This window comes from Triturus cristatus, chromosome 8 (genome assembly GCF_964204655.1).
Source record: "Triturus cristatus chromosome 8, aTriCri1.1, whole genome shotgun sequence".
In the NCBI taxonomy this organism is placed as follows: domain Eukaryota; kingdom Metazoa; phylum Chordata; class Amphibia; order Caudata; family Salamandridae; genus Triturus; species Triturus cristatus.
Genome location: NC_140591.1, coordinates 572,885,103 through 572,905,554, shown reverse-complemented (window position 1 = coordinate 572,905,554; position 20,452 = coordinate 572,885,103). Strand labels below are relative to the sequence as shown.

Genomic DNA, 20,452 nt, shown 5'->3' with positions numbered 1-20,452 from the left:
CAGTTTCCATTTTGACTAATTTGCTCAGAACCAGCTGGCAGGTATTTTTAGGCTAACATATTTATTTGTTAAAAAAATATCTTGTGTGATCTCTAGGGGTGGGCGGAATTTGCGAAATTCACTTTCGCAAATTATCGCGAAAATGTTAAAAATCTCTGCAAACACGCGGAAATATCGCGAAGATGCAGAAGTTTTTTTCCCGCCTGTTCGCGGTATTTTCTGCGTCGTCGCGGCTCGCCAACTTACCCATGCGGTTGCTCACGGGCACGGCCTTCTTGTTTTCACTTGTCTCGCGGTGCATGATCGCAAGAAGAAAGACGTGATCGTGCGACGAATGACGTTACTGCGGGCGCGAATTGTCGCGAGACAGCGCAAATGGCTACCAACAATCCAACATCTCATGGAGAACGGGACCGGATCGGGAAAACTTGTCGGCGAACGCGGGGATTCAGGTAAGGCGATCGCGCGCACGCGAGAATGTATTATTTTACAGCGCGAGCAAGCAAAAAATTTCCGCTAAAATGCGGATTGCGGAAATTTTGACATTTTCGTGCTCTCCGCTGAACGCGAAAATGTCAAATTATCGCAATTTCCACGAGCGGAACGGATTTTTAGCCCAGGCCTAGTGATCTCCATTAGTTTAATAATACAAAAACCTGTATTTTATTACCTTACTCTTTTTTCTTGTTGATCTTGTAACAGTCAGGCTTGTGGCGTCAACTTTCAATTGCATCATCAGCACACCTGAGGCTCTCCATCCAGTCGAAATCTGGGCAAAGTGTGGCAACTGCGTTTGTTGCTGATTCAGGGATTTTCATTTGTGACAATCAAAACGTATTGCTTCCTGTGCTTGCAAGATAGATATTTACTCACTGCAAAGCATGATTTACACCAGGAACCTGTTGTCAAAAGAATGCATTCCTACACATCTAAATTGTTATTATGTGGAAAAGTCAATTTCAAGAGATTTGACCACATTTACCCATCTTTGTGTTCAAATTAAATGTGGTCAATGTTTTACAGGATTTAAAGGACACATCTCAGGGCAAAAACATACCCATGTCTGGATTTCTGCTCCCAATGAGTTCAATTAAGTGATTTTTGAGAAAGTGACAAAAATGTAACATTTCAAATCATTCATACGCCTAATGATTTTAAAGTGACCTCAACGTGGCCCTATTTATGGCAGAGAATCAAAACCAGTATTTTCTAGGCAATAACTAACAGAGTGCATTAGGAGAAGCTTTTATCTATGTCACATTCTTGACATGATGTTTGCCGTTTTTTCTGTTTTTTTTTAACAGGGGTCCTTCCTGCTCCCGTGTGCCGGCTTTCTTCCGCACTCCTCCCACGAGCACTTCACCACCTCCAACTGCAGCACTGTTTAATTAGACACGGCAGTGCAGGCGGCGGAATGTCATACTACAAAAAAAGAACTTGCAGCACAAAGTCATAGCCCCACTCCATTTCTTTACTCGGTGTATTGCATGTCCCTCTAGTTAAGTTAATGCAGTGCATTTTAACCCCTTTGTATGGCTATGCAGAGTTACCCTCAGGGCATGTCAGAAACCTCTGTAGCAAGTCAAATGAATCTCCAATTTCCATCTAGAGACTTCTGCTTTGCACAAAATATATATAAGGGACTCAATAATGTAAGTGCACCACTAGACCTGTCAGCCTTAGGGTAGTCTTTCCCCGAACCTTTTGACTGCTTGCCTCCGGTTTTTCTGAATTCATTTTTGATCGCCTTAGGACTCTGTGCACTTTACCACTGCTAACCAGTGCTTAAGTGCTTGTGCTCACTCCCCTAAATATGGTTTAGTTGGCATATACCCAATTGGCATATTTAATTTACTTTTAAGTCCCTTGTAGAGTGGTATTGCCATTGCAACCTGAATGCAGTGTTTCACTGCCATGTAGACAGGGCATTTAAAACCCTTGCCAAGACTTAACTCCCCTTTATTACATATAAGCCACAAATAAAGTAGGACCTAGGCAGCCCATAGGGCAGTGTGCTGTGCAAATAAACCATCGGACATGTACTTTCAAGTTTTACATGTTCTGGCAGTGAAAAACTCCCAAATTCACGTATCACTTCTGTGAAGTCTACCCCTCTTATAGGATAACATTGGGGGTTCATTATTACATTTAATAAGCTTTAATTTCTAATTGAGAGGAGGCTGATCTGTCATTTTTGGTACCTATGGAATTGTAATGATAAATCCTCTTTAAGTGAAAAGTCAAATTTATCATTGCAATGTTGAATTTTCCACATTTAGAAAGTTGGCATTTTCCTGCTTTTAGCCTTCGTGCCTGTTGCCTGTCTCAGATTGCATGTCTGGGTAGAGTGACGGCTGGGCTTTTTGCATTCCCCCAAGACAGCCACAGACAATGGGAGCTTAGGTGTGACTTGATGAGTCGCCCTTGCAGGATGAGAGGGAGGAGCTGGCCACAGCTTCACACTTACACCTAAAGATGCTGTGTCCTGTCCACACACAAAGGGCCTACATCCCCCTGAAGTGAGTCTGGAACCAGGTCAGGAAAGGAGAACCTCTGTGAACTTCACAGACCCTTCTTTGAAGTTTCACCCACTTCGAAGGCACCACTAGCTATAAGAAGTGGACCTCAGATCCTACCACTTCAGTGCACCTCAGGACCTGAGGATGCTCTGCCAGAAAGAAGGACTGCTGTGGTACTGATGGACAGCCACTCTGCTGGATCGCTGTTATGGAAGATCTGATTTGTTGCTGTGCTGACCTGCTGCCTGCTGACCTCCCGGTCTGAGTGAGATGGACTGGACCTGCATCACTTGATTCTCAAAACTCACAGTGTCTCCAAGGGCTATTTGACTGGCCTCCTCATCTGAATTCTCAGGGTCATAAAAGACTTCTAACTATCCTGTTTCTGCACCTGGACTCTGCCATCTGTGAGTATGCCCTGCCAAGTGGTGCCACCCCAGTCCTGGACCATTGAATGTGGGACTAAGGTACTTGCTGCAAGGATCAATGTTGACGTATCACCTTCAGAACCAGCACTGCGCAATGCTTACCCCAGCTAAAGGTTGTCGCATCTCGCTCGAATGCAGCCTCGATGTTGACACCAAGAGCTCCACATTACTGCCCCTGCGCTCATTGGAGGTGGCACTTTGCCGCTGCTGGGCAAATCAGGACCAGTACATCACCTCCATTGTGAGGTTCGACACCTATGCACTGCTTCAACCTCACCGCATTGCTTCACTTTTATCCAGCATCCTCCCCCAGACAGGATCTTCGATGTCAATACAAGCTGGACTTAGGTACTTTTGTTCGGTGGGTACAACCTGGTCCCTTTAGCCAGCGCACGCTCCATTGCAGTCAGCCTGAACATTTGACTTTGTTTTGGTCCAGCTGGACCAGATGCCCCTTGGTAGTGTTTAGTAAGTTTTGTTGCTAGTTTCACTTGTTTCTTTAAAATGCAATATCTTTAGTTGTATTCATTGGATTTTTTCATTTTTTTTAAATTTATTTATAAAATTAGGAGCAATGTTCCTCATTTGGTGCGGAATCTTTTTGTGTAGTTTCTTCACTGTTTTACTGTTTGAAGTGTTCCATGACTACTTTACACATCACCTCTTAAGTGACGTCAGACTGCTCTGTGCTAAGCTACCAGGGGCTGAGCACAGGTTCATGTAGGGTGTGTGAGTGATGCAAGATTGTGGGTTCTGCTTGAATGGGGTACACACCTCTGCCAACCAAAAACCCAATTTCTAACAGGTGTGATAATTGAGGCTTGTGCTGGTCATGAGATTGTAAATGCCAGGAAACATATTATGGAATTCATTGGTACTGAGTTGGTCAAAACGTAGGGCAGACCATATGTACTGTAGCTTTACAAATGTCCTCCTTAGGTGGTTTAGTAATTCTATGTCCTTTTTATTGGATACTTAGCAGTTACTGGTTTGAGCGCAGATGTCTCTGAAAAGATAACAATGAGCCATTTGATGAGCCTTATAATGCTGTAGCAATAATACTGGCTACTTTAAACCTAAAGCGGGCACCTGAAAAACGTATTGAAATATAGGAGTATGCTTCAGAATATTGAATAATAGCATTAGTGAGTGTTATGACTGACTAACAACTTCTTTTCGTCCAAAATGGCTGTGGTTTTTCAACTATGCTCTTTTCCATGTAAAGCTTCCTCCCTCTGTGTGTGCCATGCAGAGAAACCAATAAGGAAAGGCCACCTGCTAAAAGCCACATGAGCTCAGATGTAATTATAGCATGAAGCAAATATACAGTATTTAATTGTATTTTCTTAACTTTTCGAAAACCAAGTAACTGGTGTGTCTGTGCATACCTTGTGGGTCTTGGACAATTGCCAGTCTTTTTCATAGCTTTAGGTGGACCAAACATAACATTGCATAAAGTTGTTCCCAGAACTATTGACATTGCTGTCTATTGATCTCAAAATCTTCTCTCCCCAGCCGGGGAGAAAAGCCTTTCACTGGCAGACAAGACTTAGTTCCCAAAATACATTTTTATGAAAAAGTGGACCAGATTATCTGATTGTATACAAATAATTAAACCTTAATGGCCACAGTATTTTGAACAATTAACATGGAGGATGTGATCGTGCATCCCCAATGAATGTAGTGATAATGTTTCCCCAACGTTGTTGTCATGAAGGTCATGCCTAGTCTTACTTGTATTCAAAGCCAACCATTTTTTCACACATCCAGGACTATATCTTTGACAGGAGGTATTCCAGTCCTGTTCAATACTCTCATCGAGTGGAAACGTGATCAGAGTGTGTATAAAGAAACGTATGGCTCTGATTTCTGTTTGTTCAGGAAGTGATTTTAGATACATATTGCATATCAGCACTAATATGGGAATCCTTTTGGGCCCCCACGAGCAAATTCAATTTGAGGTGTCACCACTAGCCCACATGAAAGCGACTTAACTGCCTGTGCCAGAAAACATCTAAACCATTTATGCAAAATGGGTGACGACCCTGCCACGTTTACGAAACAGTTCAAAATGGACAAAAGGCCCAGAGTGTCACAATCAGCAGAGCAGTCAAACAGCACCAATAACCCTGCTTTGCCCTGTTGTTAGTGTTTTGTGACTTGATTGCATTGGTGTGGTTCCAGACTATCGTAGGCAAAATACTGCTGATATAAATAATCTGCCCCTAGTATTGTTTACAAACATATAGCCCATTGGTGTTAATATTCGGAAATCTACACCCAATGGGATATTTTTATAAACAATATTTAGGACACGATATTCATCTCAGAGTTACAATCATTTAAAGCATAGCTTATCTTTAATTACTGACACCTTTTCCTGCACATTTTTTATTTTTAATGGGAATAACAAATCGGTATGCTGTTCCACTACAAATGTCATTACTGATTTAACTCCAAATACATGCATGTTTAGAAATGAGTTAGGATCACCCTAAATCCTGCAATGAGGTCGAGTGATATTTTGATGTCCTTCATAATCACCCTCAACTTCCTATGTGCAGTGGCAGCTGGCATGACTCGCGGGCGGGAGGGCGGGCAGTTGCGCGGGGCGGGGGTTGCGTGGGGGAGGTTTAATTTAAACTAAAATAAAAAATAAAAAAACATTCACTTACCTTCGCCGGCCCGATCCTGCGTCGTGTCTGCTCCTCTCCTGGAAGCAGGTAGCCTCCCTCGCCTTCCCTAAGCCAATCACAATACTTCAAAGGCAGCTTTGTGATTGGTCGGGACGCCGACCAGCCAGATGTCTATGGTGGGGCATTTTCTCCATGTAAGGTGCATACAGCCAAAATGGAGAAAAGCCAGAGTATGCATGACTGGTTTGGTCCCCCCAGAGGGCCGACCAAACAGTCAGCACCCTCAGCAGTGGCCAAGCCACTCCTCCCCTGCCCTAGAACAGGACCGTCCACCCGCCCATCCCAACCAAATACTTCTGATTTCTCGCAATGCGAGAATCAGAAACATAAAATGGTATTTATAATACCATTTTAAGTTTTTGCTTCTCGCACTGCAAGAAAGCAAGGGGGCGACGCTCCTCCGCACACATGGAGGAGCCTCACCTGGCTATGTGGTTACCTAGAACAATGTGAAAATTGGTCCCTCTATGACCTTTCCATCCTACCCAAGCAAATTTGCATTAGGCCACTGGCCTCCCACATAACCTTTATCTTTACCTTGAACACTCTATAATAAAAATGTACAGTTCCCTGGAAATGATCTCTGACTACATCTTTTATGTTTGTCACATTTTCACTTCCACATTGTTTGCTTTGGCCTACTGTCCTTCCAAGATTTACCTCCTATAAAATCTAGAGCAATTTTCTAACAGAGTATCACACTCAGAATAGTAATGAATTTTTGCTGACTCTAAGGCAAAGTTGGATTCCAGTGTTATCTTATTTGCCAAGTTCTAGGGTTATGCAATTTCAGACATGGCTGCCTCCAATTCAGCTTTTGTTTATCTAAGATCTTCAGTGTATCACCACTAGTAGGATCTGATCTTTTCATTAACTGTTGATTCCTTGAGTGGTGCAGTTTGCTATGAGGGAGGTGTTCAATAACCTAGTTGTCTCATTGAGATATTCACATAATGAAACATTAGTCATCTTCCCTATACTAAATGATGCTGCTAGGTATTTACAATGGAAAGAGGTCTTTGCTGTAAGAAACATTTGCTGAATGAGAGATTATGAATTTGTTGTGGAGGGCTGCAATCATTACCAGGACTAAATGCAGCAATGGAAGTGACTAATGGATGTGGGTGTGATCTTTAGGAGCCTTTGACTACACAAATGCCTAGAATCAACAACCTCCATTTATGGGACACTAGTACATCTTGTATAAAAATGAACCATTGATGCCTTCCTCCCACCACAATGTATTGCTACACGATAACCGCAAACTCTCCTCTAGAGGACTCTTGGTGTTCAACCTTTTAAACTGAACTTTGCAACTCCATCCTCCTGGTTTTCAAAAGCCTTGTGGCACATTCTTCTCTCTATGAATTTTCTTCTCTACCAGTCTTCACTATAGCAATGGAAAGTTTTCATATTTAGAAAATACATTGGTTAAATATTTGATATATATATATCGATTTGCTTGATGAAGAGATACCCATCCTATAATCTCACATTTCCCTCTTAGTCTTGGAGACTCACACTCTCAGGCTTGAAGATTCACCTCATCCTAATTGAATAAAAAATGTGTGTGCATAACAGAGCTGTGTGTATGCCCAAAAGTGAAACATTATAGATTTGCTTGTTTCTGAATGTTTTATTTTTAGTGGCCTGGTAAATTAATACACACATTTTCAGCTGTATATGAATTACCAGTTTTTAAGTACCCTTGTATCTGCAGCATCAGCAGGCTCTTCAACCCCCCCCGCCCCCACCAACAGCATTGACATCGTTTTTGTTTCCATATGAAGTGAACATCCTAGCTAAGGCACTAAAATGTGTTTGGTGACTACTATTCTTTAATTAGAGATGTCATGGTAAATGTTGAATACTCTCATCAAAGAGTTTTTATTTCCTTGCAACCCATTTACATGTATTTGTGATGTTACCTTGTGGCTCAAGCCTGGATTCCGCTGTAGGTCAGATATTGTGTATGACTGCCTGAAAAATGGGGAGTGGGTGAAGGTTGTATTTTTATGAGATTTTGGCCAGACTGGGTGAAGATGTTTTCAGAACAGATTACTGAATCCTGTCCCCACAATACTATATTATTTTCCGTTTCTTCACTGTACCTTTCATATTTTCCAAGGAGCCTGTTGAAGTGGAACAGTTATTCCTTCCAATACAAGTATCTGTCAAATATTGTGCAAAGAACAGGGAGTTATGAGACACCTTCTCTCATGTGGATTACATTCTGCCAGTCTTTACAGGCACCCTGAAACTTTAAACAAGAATGTGTCTTTACTGAATGGTAATCTGGATGCGCCGCCATGCTCTTCTGCGCATAAATTATGTAATGGTGTGAGCAAAACCTTTAATTGTATAATATCCAACTTGAACTTACAGTCTTGTGAGTCTGCATGTCAGTAAAAAAAGTATTGTACTCTGAGAACCTGAACAAATGTACCTTGATCCTTTGTGCATCTATGTTGAAGATGTGCGCCTAATCGATGCATCAGTGTCAATCCTTCAGTGGGGAAAATGTGCCGGAACTCATCCACCCAGCAGTGACGATACATCAGATCCTATGAGAGCAGAGCTTCGATGTGCAGTTTTAGCACCATCATTGAAGATGCAGTCAGCAGAGATGCCGAGACCTTGTGCAGTAGTGGTTCTGAAAGTGTTGCATTGGGCAAATCCACCCTGTAGAGGTGAGGCACCGGTTCTGATCACACAACAGGAGTGATGCCCTGGTTCTGATATATGCAACAGGAGCGATGCACTGGTTTCGATCAATGCAATGGCGCAGATGCGCAGGTTCGACTGAGGATTGCTGGGTTTTGCTGAAGCAAGCACCTTAGGCCTCATTTCCAAGAGTCCAGGATTGGAGTGGCACCACTCGGCAGGGCAGACTTACAGATGGAAGAGTCCAGGTGCAGAAGCAGGTATGGTGGAAGTCTTTTATGTAAATGTAAATGCGTTGTCTCCCGTAGGAGTAACGTCCTTTACTCAGCACTCCGTTGTTGTCAAAATTCAAATAATGGTAATCCAGTTAATAATGCTTTCTTTGACAAGTTGTTTTTTAATTCGAATTGTGAACAATTTCTTTAACATTCATACTATTTCAAGCATAGTATAATCCATGTGGGTTGTCAACAAATTCATAATCAAGTTCAAAGTATTTCAGCCCTATGCATTTTGGGCGAACCCTTCTTCAGGGGTCTTACATTTCTGAAAGCATAAAACATTATGTTCAAATAACCGGGTACAACACAAATTTCATCAAAAAATTGTCAATACGTATTACGCTAGCACCCATTGTAGTATTAAGGAAAGTACAAAGGTTTGTAAGCGGAAGAGTACCGGACTATGAAGATTGTGAAATTCATGCAATGTGGTGTTGGCGGACATGTGAATTTGTGTGGGAACACTGTCAGAGAAAAGAAACGTGAATTGTGACTGAAACGACTTAAATTTTGCAAATTGAATACATTCATCACTGCTACTGGTCATATTGATACAAATGTTACAAGTTTTAAAACACATGTATTTTTCTCACTCATTGTTATCTTCTCACGTTTTATCGATCATGCTTTGACCACATTATATTAGCGTCGTTTTGACACTACGAAATTTGATTACAGTACACAGATTACACCTTCAATATATCTACCGTTAACGTTTTCTTTATTTTATTCATTGGATACGGGACGTCTTCATCATTCCGTAACACCTTCATAGACCTTTATATACCCATTATACTGATCCTGGGGTTGTAGATGTTAACACATCCACACACAGGAGATACATTTTCTAATTTCCTTTTTTTTCATTATTCTAAACTTTATAGACATATTGGCATCTTTATTTTTTGAGCACAATTTTAGAAAGATATTACTTATAAATCTTAAAGTCATGTAATAGGTCAACACGACGACCTTTACATTTCCATTTAACATATTGTTTTCGCTAAATCACACCATTGTCCAGACAGACATTATCACATTTACGACGGCACAGTCTTTTTTCACTTTTTACAATCACGTGACGAGTGACTCACGATACCGCGAATATACAAGGAAGTAAACACTTCCGAACTTTTAACGCTCGATTCCACCATGCCACTCGACTGACATCCGATTGCGGTAAGACCTTTAACAACCGTAGTCACGGTTTGTACAGCTTCGTAAGATTGTTGTTATACCCTGTTCACTAATTAGCATCGTTCCCCTTTTTTCTAGACAAACTCTTATGGTTTGCCACGACAGACTGATAGAAATTGACGCTTATCTCTTGACAGGTCAGTTTGATCCCCCGTTTTTAAGTTATGGTACCATTTTCAACAAGCAAGCCCTTGTAGTTCGCACTAATCACGTTTAAACAGGAGTTTCGTTTCACCTTTGAAATTTAAGTCGTTTCAGTCACAATTCACGTTTCTTTTCTCTGACAGTGTTCCCACACAAATTCACATGTCCGCCAACACCACATTGCATGAATTTCACAATCTTCATAGTCTGGTACTCTTCCGCTTACAAACCTTTGTACTTTCCTTAATACTACAATGGGTGCTAGCGTAATACGTATTGACAATTTTTTGATGAAATTTGTGTTGTACCCGGTTATTTGAACATAATGTTTTATGCTTTCAGAAATGTAAGACCCCTGAAGAAGGGTTCGCCCGAAATGCATAGGGCTGAAATACTTTGAACTTGATTATGAATTTGTTGACAACCCACATGGATTATACTATGCTTGAAATAGTATGAATGTTAAAGAAATTGTTCACAATTCGAATTAAAAAACAACTTGTCAAAGAAAGCATTATTAACTGGATTACCATTATTTGAATTTTGACAACAACGGAGTGCTGAGTAAAGGACGTTACTCCTACGGGAGACAACGCATTTACATTTATAGTTTTCACCTCCTGGCTCAGGAGGTCATTTACCAGGCACCCTAAATAAATCCAACAGCATCTACCATATACACAAGGAGTGCGACGTTACACAATCCAATTGGAGTTTCACATTTATCGGTTGAGCCAAGGTGGACACGCACCCACAAACACAAAATGCAATTTGAAGACATTGCACAAACATCAGACCAACGTGCTGACACGTTTGTATTTACCGAAGAGGATACACAACGAATCTACTCATTAATCGATGACCCTGAAAGCACTACAACATCAACAGGATCAACACAATCAAACATCAAACAACTGATGTACATGTCTAAACGAATTATGAATCAACGGTTGCACGCTAGCACATTGATAAAATATCATAAAGCTCAAAGAATTCCACGAGGTTTACGGATATCCCTCAAATCAACATTATTCAAAAATAACGCACGCTTTACAGAAAAATGGTTTGCAATTTTGAACAAGTGTTCCTTAGACTTAATATTACTCATAATTGAAGAACTAGCAAAATTGATTGACGAATTGAATAAAGAAGCTACCGTTCTAAAAGAAGAACTTAATAAGTCTTTAAACGCGGAGGAGTGGGACAATGTTCTCAAAGACATTAATAACCAACTTGAAATTTATTCTAAGGAAATCAATGATCGCAAGATCAGGAAATTCAAACGAGACACTACAGATTATCGACTCGGAGAGGTCTATACATGGGCGGACATATATGCACGACGTAGGCAACAACGATCAAACACAGGAAGATCTTCGGAGGAAACTTCCTCTTCTGACGAAGCTCAACACAGAAAGCAGCCTCCACCTATAAACACCCAGAGACCAGACAGATCATCTGCCCCTGTAACCCAGGATCAGGAGCCTTCCACAAGCAGAGACTCTTCTTTTTTAGAACGGGGCACCGCCCCACAAGAAGAACCAGGAGGAGCAAGTCTAAAAAGAAAACTCATGACGGACACAATAGCCAAGAATACAAGGAGTCAGAAACCCTAGTAATGAACATCTCAAAACAATCAATTTCGTGCCTCCAACTGCAGACATTACAGAAAGGAACTTCGTACGTACCAACTTATCACTCCAATCTACTAGAGACACAAGTCTGTGTATACAAATTCTTACGTACACTAAGGCTAAGACACTTCTTTTCAAATGCGCTAGAACCTTCAGCAGATCAACCACAGAACAAACTATTGGGCCTAAGGAATCCCAGTAAATACATTCCACCTACGAGTCACAAGGTTCTCGATGTTTTTGAAAAAATTGTTTTAAAGGAAGTACAAGACACATTCAAACAACCTCGATACAAAAATTCCAACCTGAAACAAAGAGAAAGACAAACTTTGGAACAATTGTCCAAAAACAAAGAGATAACGATTCGACAAGCCGACAAGGGCGGCGCCCTTGTGATCATGGATACCGATTTCTATAACATCAACGTTAACCAACACGTTAATGACACCAATATTTACTCAAGACATGACAGGGATCCCACCACAGAATTCAAGAACATTCTGAATTTAATAGTGAATGCAGCCATTTCTCAAGGAATCATTGGTATCAAAGAGAAAGAATACTTGATCAAATCCAACCCGGCAACTCCCTACATCTACATGATTCCTAAAGTTCACAAAAATGCTAATTTTCCACCATTCCGTCCAATTGTTTCCACCATAAACTCTATCCACGAACCAGTGGGAAAGTTTTTAGACAAGCACCTTCAACCACTAGTCCAAAAAATGAGTACCTACATCAAAGACACCACCCACTTTCTTAATCTCTTGGAAACTAACAGACAATCATTTACCGCAGACATGATCATGTGTACCATCGACGTGAAATCTTTGTACACGTCCATACCCCATGATTTGGGCTTACAAGCGGTAGAATACTATCTGACTACAAGTGACCATGAGGAAATGTTCAAAGTATTCCTTATGGAACTATTACACTTCACGCTATACCACAGTTATTTCAAATGGGAAGATCAATATTTCATTCAATCATCAGGAACATCCATGGGAAACTGTGCCGCACCGGCATACGCTAATCTTTTCATGTACAAATTCGAACAAGAGCACATTTTATCCAATCCAAATTGGCACAGACATATCATCATGTATGGAAGGTACATTGACGACATTTTTGTACTGTGGAACTGCACAGAAACCCTTCTGTTAACAGCCATTGAAGAATTGAATCAGGTTGACGACAGAATTGGCTTTACACATCATATCAATAAAAGGGAAATACCATTCTTAGATGTCTTAGTCATTACCGATGAAGGTAACCTTGAAACTAAAGTATTTACCAAACCGACTGACAAAAACAACTTTTTACATTTCTCAAGTTTTCATCAGCCTTCACTAAAACAACATCTACCATTTTCACAACTTCTACGCCTCAAAAGAATTTCTTCCAATTCAGATTATTACAATCAATCCAAAAACTTTACCATCCAGAAATTCAGACAAAGAGGATATCCCGCAACCATCTTAAATCAAGCACAGGAAAGAGTCCGGAAATTTGAACGCAAACAGTTACTGACAACTCAACCCAAAAATGAATCACAAAGACCAGTATTCGTCTCCAAATTCTCTACCAGAAGTTTCAGTATCAAGAAAATCATTTTGAAACACTGGCCACTACTTACGCAAGAGGAAGATTTCAGAGGAATATTCAACAACACTCCTAGATTTGCGTATAAACGCACTCGTAATCTCAAAGAATTGCTCAGACCCAAAGAGGAAGTTACCACAGTTAAGCATCGAGGAACTATTCCGTGCTACAATTGTAGTAATTGTAACGCCATAATTCAGGGCAGTGAAATATTGCATCCCTCACAAGGAACAAAAATCAAACTACGAGTATCAGGCACATGCGACAGCAGCAACGTGATATACTTACTGAAATGCCCATGTGGTCTACCTTATGTGGGGAAAACGCAAAGAAAACTAAAAACCAGGATCATTGAACACAAAAGCAACATAAGACTCAAGAACACCAAATCCACAGTCGCCTTACATTTCACTGAGCATCATCATAATCCCAGTCAATTACGATTTTGTATACTAGAACAGGTACCTATCCTCCCTGGAAGAGACAATTCCCAACACCTTTTGAGAAGAGAAATATTTTGGATGACACATCTGAACACGCTCCAACCGAAAGGTTTAAATGAACGGTTCGAATTACACTGTTTTTTGTAAGGAGACTATGATTTCATGTATACCATTTTGCAAATTGAATACATTCATCACTGCTACTGGTCATATTGATACAAATGTTACAAGTTTTAAAACACATGTATTTTTCTCACTCATTGTTGTCTTCTCACGTTTTATCGATCATGCTTTGACCACATTATATTAGCGTCGTTTTGACACTACGAAATTTGATTACAGAACACAGATTACACCTTCAATATATCTACCGTTAACGTTTTCTTTATTTTATTCATTGGATACGGGACGTCTTCATCGTTCCGTAACACCTTCATAGACCTTTATATACCCATTATACTGATCCTGGGGTTGTAGATGTTAACACATCCACACACAGGAGATACATTTTCTAATTTCCTTTTTTTTCATTATTCAAAACTTTATTGACATATTGGCATCTTTATTTTTTTAGCACAATTTTAGAAAGATATTACTTATAAATCTTAAAGTCATGTAATAGGTCAACACGACGACCTTTACATTTCCATTTAACATATTGTTTTCGCTAAATCACACCATTGTCCAGACAGACATTATCACATTTACGACGGCACAGTCTTTTTTCACTTTTTACAATCACGTGACGAGTGACTCACGATACCGCGAATATACAAGGAAGTAAACACTTCTGAACTTTTAACGCTCGATTCCACCATGCCACTCGACTGACATCCGATTGCGGTAAGACCTTTAACAACCGTAGTCACGGTTTGTACAGCTTCGTAAGATTGTTGTTATACCCTGTTCACTAATTAGCATCGTTCCCCTTTTTTCTAGACAAACTCTTATGGTTTGCCACGACAGACTGATAGAAATTGACGCTTATCTCTTGACAGGTCAGTTTGATCCCCCGTTTTTAAGTTATGGTACCATTTTCAACAAGCAAGCCCTTGTAGTTCGCACTTATCACGTTTAAACAGGAGTTTCGTTTCACCTTTGAAATTTAAGTCGTTTCAGTCACAATTCACGTTTCTTTACTCTGACAGTGTTCCCACACAAATTCACATGTCCGCCAACACCACATTGCATGAATTTCACAATCTTCATAGTCCGGTACTCTTCCGCTTACAAACCTTTGTACTTTCCTTAATACTACAATGGGTGCTAGCGTAATACGTATTGACAATTTTTTGATGAAATTTGTGTTGTACCCGGTTATTTGAACATAATGTTTTATGCTTTCAGAAATGTAAGACCCCTGAAGAAGGGTTCGCCCGAAATGCATAGGGCTGAAATACTTTGAACTTGATTATGAATTTGTTGACAACCCACATGGATTATACTATGCTTGAAATAGTATGAATGTTAAAGAAATTGTTCACAATTCGAATTAAAAAACAACTTGTCAAAGAAAGCATTATTAACTGGATTACCATTATTTGAATTTTGACAACAACGGAGTGCTGAGTAAAGGACGTTACTCCTACGGGAGACAACGCATTTACATTTATAGTTTTCACCTCCTGGCTTAGGAGGTCATTTACCAGGCACCCTTAATAAATCCAACAGCATCTACCATATACACAAGGAGTGCGACGTTCCACAATCCAATTGGAAGTCTTTTATGTCCCTGAGACATCAGATTAGAATGCCAGCCAGCTACCGCTTGGAGTCACTGTGGGTTCAGGTGATGTAGGTCCAGTTCTTTCTCCCCCAGGTAGAGGAATAGCAGGCAGAAGGTCAGCACAGCAAGGCAGGAGCCTAGCAAAGCAGCATTCCAGCAGTGTGGCAGTCCTTGTTCCTGGCAGAGTCTTCATAGGTACCGAAGTGTACTAAAGTGGTGGTGTCAGAGATCCAATACTTATACCCAGTGGTGCCTTGAAAGAGAGGAGATTCAAAGACAGTACTTTGATGTGCACAGAGGACCTCCCTTCCTGCCCCAGGCCCAGACTCAATACGGGGGTATACAGCCCCATGTGTGGGGACAGGACACAGCCTATTCAGGTATAAGTGATGCTAGGTCCTGCTACGTTCTCCCATCCTGCTAGGATGTCTCATCAAGTCACACCTAAGCTCCCATTGTGTGTGGCTTTCTAGGAGGAATACACAAAGCACAGCTGTCACCCTCCCCAGATGTGTATCAGAGTCACGCAGCAGACAACATAGGGCTAAAGAAAGAAATTGTCAACTTTCTAAAAGTGTCAATGTCAGAACTGCAATTTAAAATCTCACTTCACCATAAGTTGTGATTTTAAATTGTGGTTCCAGAGACACCAAACTTGAAAAGTCTCTTGGTACACAATTAGGAAATAGAGTTAAAACATTTCAAAAGGAAATCCTAATATTAGCCTATGAGCGAGATAGGCCTTGCAGTAGTGAAAGCAAATTTGAGAATTTTTTACTGCCAGAACATGTAAAACATAAAAGTACATGCCCTGCCTCTAAAAATATATTGCATCCTACCTTTTGGATCATCCAGGACCTATCATAGTGGTGACTTATGTGTAAAAAAACAAGGTTTGGACCTGGGAAAAGGTTTATGCTGCAAGGTCAAAATAGTATAGTCTTGGGGTAACACCCAATATACCCTTGAGGGCTTGGGCAAATGTAGTTACAAAAGTAATGTGCCAACAAGGGATTTTGTTTAGAGGAGTTAAGTTTCTTTGTACAAAGCAAATTAATTTTTAGATGAGTTCTAGACTGATACTCAACCACATATTATTTGATTGAATTTGATCAAAAATATGCAACACACACGGGGTATCTTTTTTAGTGAAACAATCACTGGCTTTTTATATATAAACAATCGATAAAAAGGAGTACAATGGACAATTAAATGTGCAGTGTAACATGAAAGGAGAAAAACAACCAAATATTATCCACAATTCATGACACAAAAAATATCCAATCCAGTAGAGAAAACAGAGATCTATCTCATATTTGGAGAACAATCAGCTGTACATGTATGATGTGGAAATGGATAATGTAGTCGAAAAAGGAATACTCTTACCCAACTAAGACCGGAACGAGCACAACCAAAATCGATGAGGAAATGATATCACCTCCAAATGAATGCAATGATTCATAAGAGTCCCCTTCTGAATTCTCTGCTGTCCTGAAGATGGTCTGACGGATTGACGCCCTCACAGACCGAAACGTCGACTACATTATCCATTTCCACATCATACATGTACAGCTGATTGTTCTCCAAATATGAGATAGATCTCTGTTTTCTCTACTGGATTGGATATTTTTTGTGTCATGAATTGTGGATAATATTTGGTTGTTTTTCTCCTTTCATGTTACACTGCACATTTAATTGTCCATTGTACTCCTTTTTATCGATTGTTTATATATAAAAAGCCAGTGATTGTTTCACTAAAAAAGATACCCCGTGTGTGTTGCATATTTTTGATCAAATTCAATCAAATAATATGTGGTTGAGTATCAGTCTAGAACTCATCTAAAAATTAATTTGCTTTGTACAAAGAAACTTAACTCCTCTAAACAAAATCCCTTGTTGGCACACTACTTTTGTAACTGCAAGGTCAAAATGGCAGTTAAAACGGCACTCACTAGCTTTGTAATGGCAGGCCTGAGCCATGGTTAGAGGGCTACTTAAGTGGGTGGCACAATAAGTGCTGCAGGGCCAATTGTAGCATTTAATTTACATACCCTGGGCATATGTAGTGCACTTTACTAGGGAAGTACATAATTTTTTTTTTGCAGAGATTTATATAGCGTGAACGTGACCCGAATCCAATCGTGTATCAGAGCGCTTCACATAGCACCAGTTACGTTACATGAGGACACACTTTCATTTTTTGTTAGGCACGGGGAGATTAAGTGATTTGCCTAGAATCACAGGATGTTCAGCAACATTACCGAGACTTGAACCCAGTTCCCCAGGTCCGAGGTCGAGCGCCCTAGCCATTAGGCAAACTACTCTGCCCAATTAAATATACCAATTGGGGATGGTCAAATATTACAATGTGTAGGGGAGAGAGCACAAGCACTTTACCACCGGATGGCAGTGATAAACTGCACATAGTCCTAAATTCAGCAAAAACCAGGTCAAAAAAGCACAGGATGTAGGCAAAACCTTTGGGAGACGGCCATGCTAAGGCTGTCAGGTCTAACAGGCCTGTCATACTAGACAAGCAGCATTGCCACTGCAAAATGCCAAGAGCTTGGAGTTTGTCGGTGTTCATAGTATATGTCGTATCCATGTTGTTCAATAATTTAAGCCAATAAATGTCAGACCGAGTTTTGTATTAAGATATTTTATTTAATAAAATAATAATATCCATTACTTTCCAGCTTTGCCAAAGTTTATATATGCCACCATTTATGTACTGGTGTACCAATATAAATCATAAATAATGGCTTTACAAGTATATAATTGTTTAAAGACGTTAAAGACACACCAGCTCATGCGGAGGATGATGTCTTTGATTTATTATTTTATTTTCATGACAGTTACAAACCCATATTTCAGTAAAATAAATCTTCACAATCAAATGATCTGTGTTTTTTAAGGTTGCTTGGAGTTGAAGGAAGACAACATTGAAAATCTACTTGCAGCTGCATGCCTTCTCCAGCTCCCTCAAGTAGTAGAGGTGTGCTGCCACTTCCTGATGAAGCTCCTGCACCCATCCAACTGCTTGGGAATCCGTGCTTTCGCAGATGCGCAGGGATGCACAGAGCTCATGAAGGTCGCCCACAGCTATACAATGGTAAGGATGCTTTGCTGTACATGGATATCCTGAAATGAGAGACTATGGAGTCAATTTGCAAATGCATTTATAAGTATGAGAAGTCAGTCATACTACACAATTACTGATATGTGTTTGTGAAATTTACCGCAACATATTTGGTGAATACTATATAATTCCATACTTGAATCTAATCTTTTTTCAGACATTGTTAAAAGCCATCAACTACATTAATGCATCAATTATTTAAATTGTAAGGCTCTGAGGAATTGCATATCTTGATAGAAAGCAAACTCATGAAGATTGAAATTTATCTCTGAACTTGGAATGATGGTCCAACTATGGTTGCTGTCCTGAACCTAACAAAAGGCTGTCATTCCAAAGACATGCTGTGCAGAGACAGTTCCAGGGTTTTTAAGTCCCAAAGTGAATTGCATAAACTGCTAGGGCACATACTAATTTTCTAACACTATGTTGCTTAGTTTTAGCAGTGTACAACTTTGAGCCATTGTTTTGGAGTCATCTGTGGTATTTTGCAGTTGCAAATATCAATGTTCATATTTTTCCTGCAGATCTTAGATCCCTGCAACAATGAGTTCACTCTTAGGTAGGTACTACAGGGCTAAAGTGATGTAGAAATGGATTTACACGGGTCTGTTTCAGATCACTTTAATGTAACATCAGTTGAAAAATGCTAATAAATAAGTGGTTAGCACAGTGATGTATTGACACAGTCAACATATAGATTGACTGAGGAAAACATTGCTTTGATGTGAACAGTGATGCAGACACTTATTTAAAATAATGTGGCAAACATAATATCTGATGTTATGCCATTAACAGTGACGTCAGTTTCCTATGTGAAATATATGTCTGACAGAGGTCCTAATTATGAGGGGCCTGGATTTAGGGACGTAGGCCTGGGCGGAGTTCACGGATTTGTGCTACACGGAACTCTGCAAATTGCCAGAAAATCTCTGCAGTGGTACGGCGGAGTTCCATGAGAGGCAGAGCCCAATGCATCGTGCTGTTCATGTTGATTTTTAGCACCGAGAGTTTCTGCCACTCCATTAGATTTTCTACTCCAGCTGGGACTTCTCAGCGTGAGCAGCAGCCTTCTGAATGCGAGCTGCAGCTTTCTCAATGGGAGTGGTAGCGACCTGCCGCGACAGCCGTTCTTCAGAAATTTCACCGTGAGGTGGTCTAGCAAGCAATTTCTCTCACTGCTCGCCAATCTAATGTTGATGAGCTGCCTGAGAGCAAATACTCTGCTGAGCACTGCTTTGCAGAGTTTTTTGGAACTAAACTCTGCTGGCAGAGCGGAATTCTTCTCCCACCCCTTGTATTAAGAAGTCTCCCTGGTGTTAGCTGATGCAAGAATACTGGTAATAAGGGGTTATTGTAGGTTAAGTCCTCAAACTTAGTATGTAATGTGGAATAACATGGGGATTGGCATTTCTTTACAGATTATGTACAAAGTACTCCAAGTATGACCTGTGGATTTTTTTCTAGTAAAACATGCAGTATTAACAAACCGGGAAATTTGGGGGCAATAATTTCAAATCACATGAGTCCAGATGTTTCTGGTAACTTTTGTTACCAGCCGCATTGATAATTCAAAGCCATTTGTAATGAGGGCCAAAGTGCACCAATGGTGTTACTGCTGCTATCAGTCTGATGCATATTCATGTTTGCTTTTTCTGAAATCTACACCCCCAATTTGTCAAAGCAGACAAATGCCTTGAATACCAAAGGAACCTAAGGTTATAAGCACAAAACTACAGTTAGGGCTGTGTTGGTATGTGGAGTCAAGGTGTGGGTGTCGATGATGTTTCGATCGCAGCTTAAAATGGGGGGATCATCATCAGGACAAGGAGAACTATATGCCTGAGAGATAGCCTGAGTCAGATACACAGGAGTTTCTTGCACTTTGACTGGTTGTAAATATGTACCGTTGAATGTCACTTTTTGAACAAATGCCTGAGGTCTGGAAATCTGGTTATTTCCATACCCCGCCACTTTTA

General features: G+C 40.3%; 1 protein-coding gene across 1 annotated transcript in view; it reads left to right on the top strand.

The window, feature by feature from the left end:
• LOC146802433 (kelch-like protein 1) overlaps nucleotides 1-20,452 on the top strand; it is a 771,680-nt gene that overhangs the window by 88,860 nt on the left and 662,368 nt on the right. Inside the window, exon 4 of the mRNA XM_085623756.1 lies at nucleotides 18,253-18,449. Coding sequence (XP_085479882.1) covers nucleotides 18,253-18,449 — 197 coding nt within the window. The remainder of the gene's footprint in view (nucleotides 1-18,252; nucleotides 18,450-20,452) is intronic.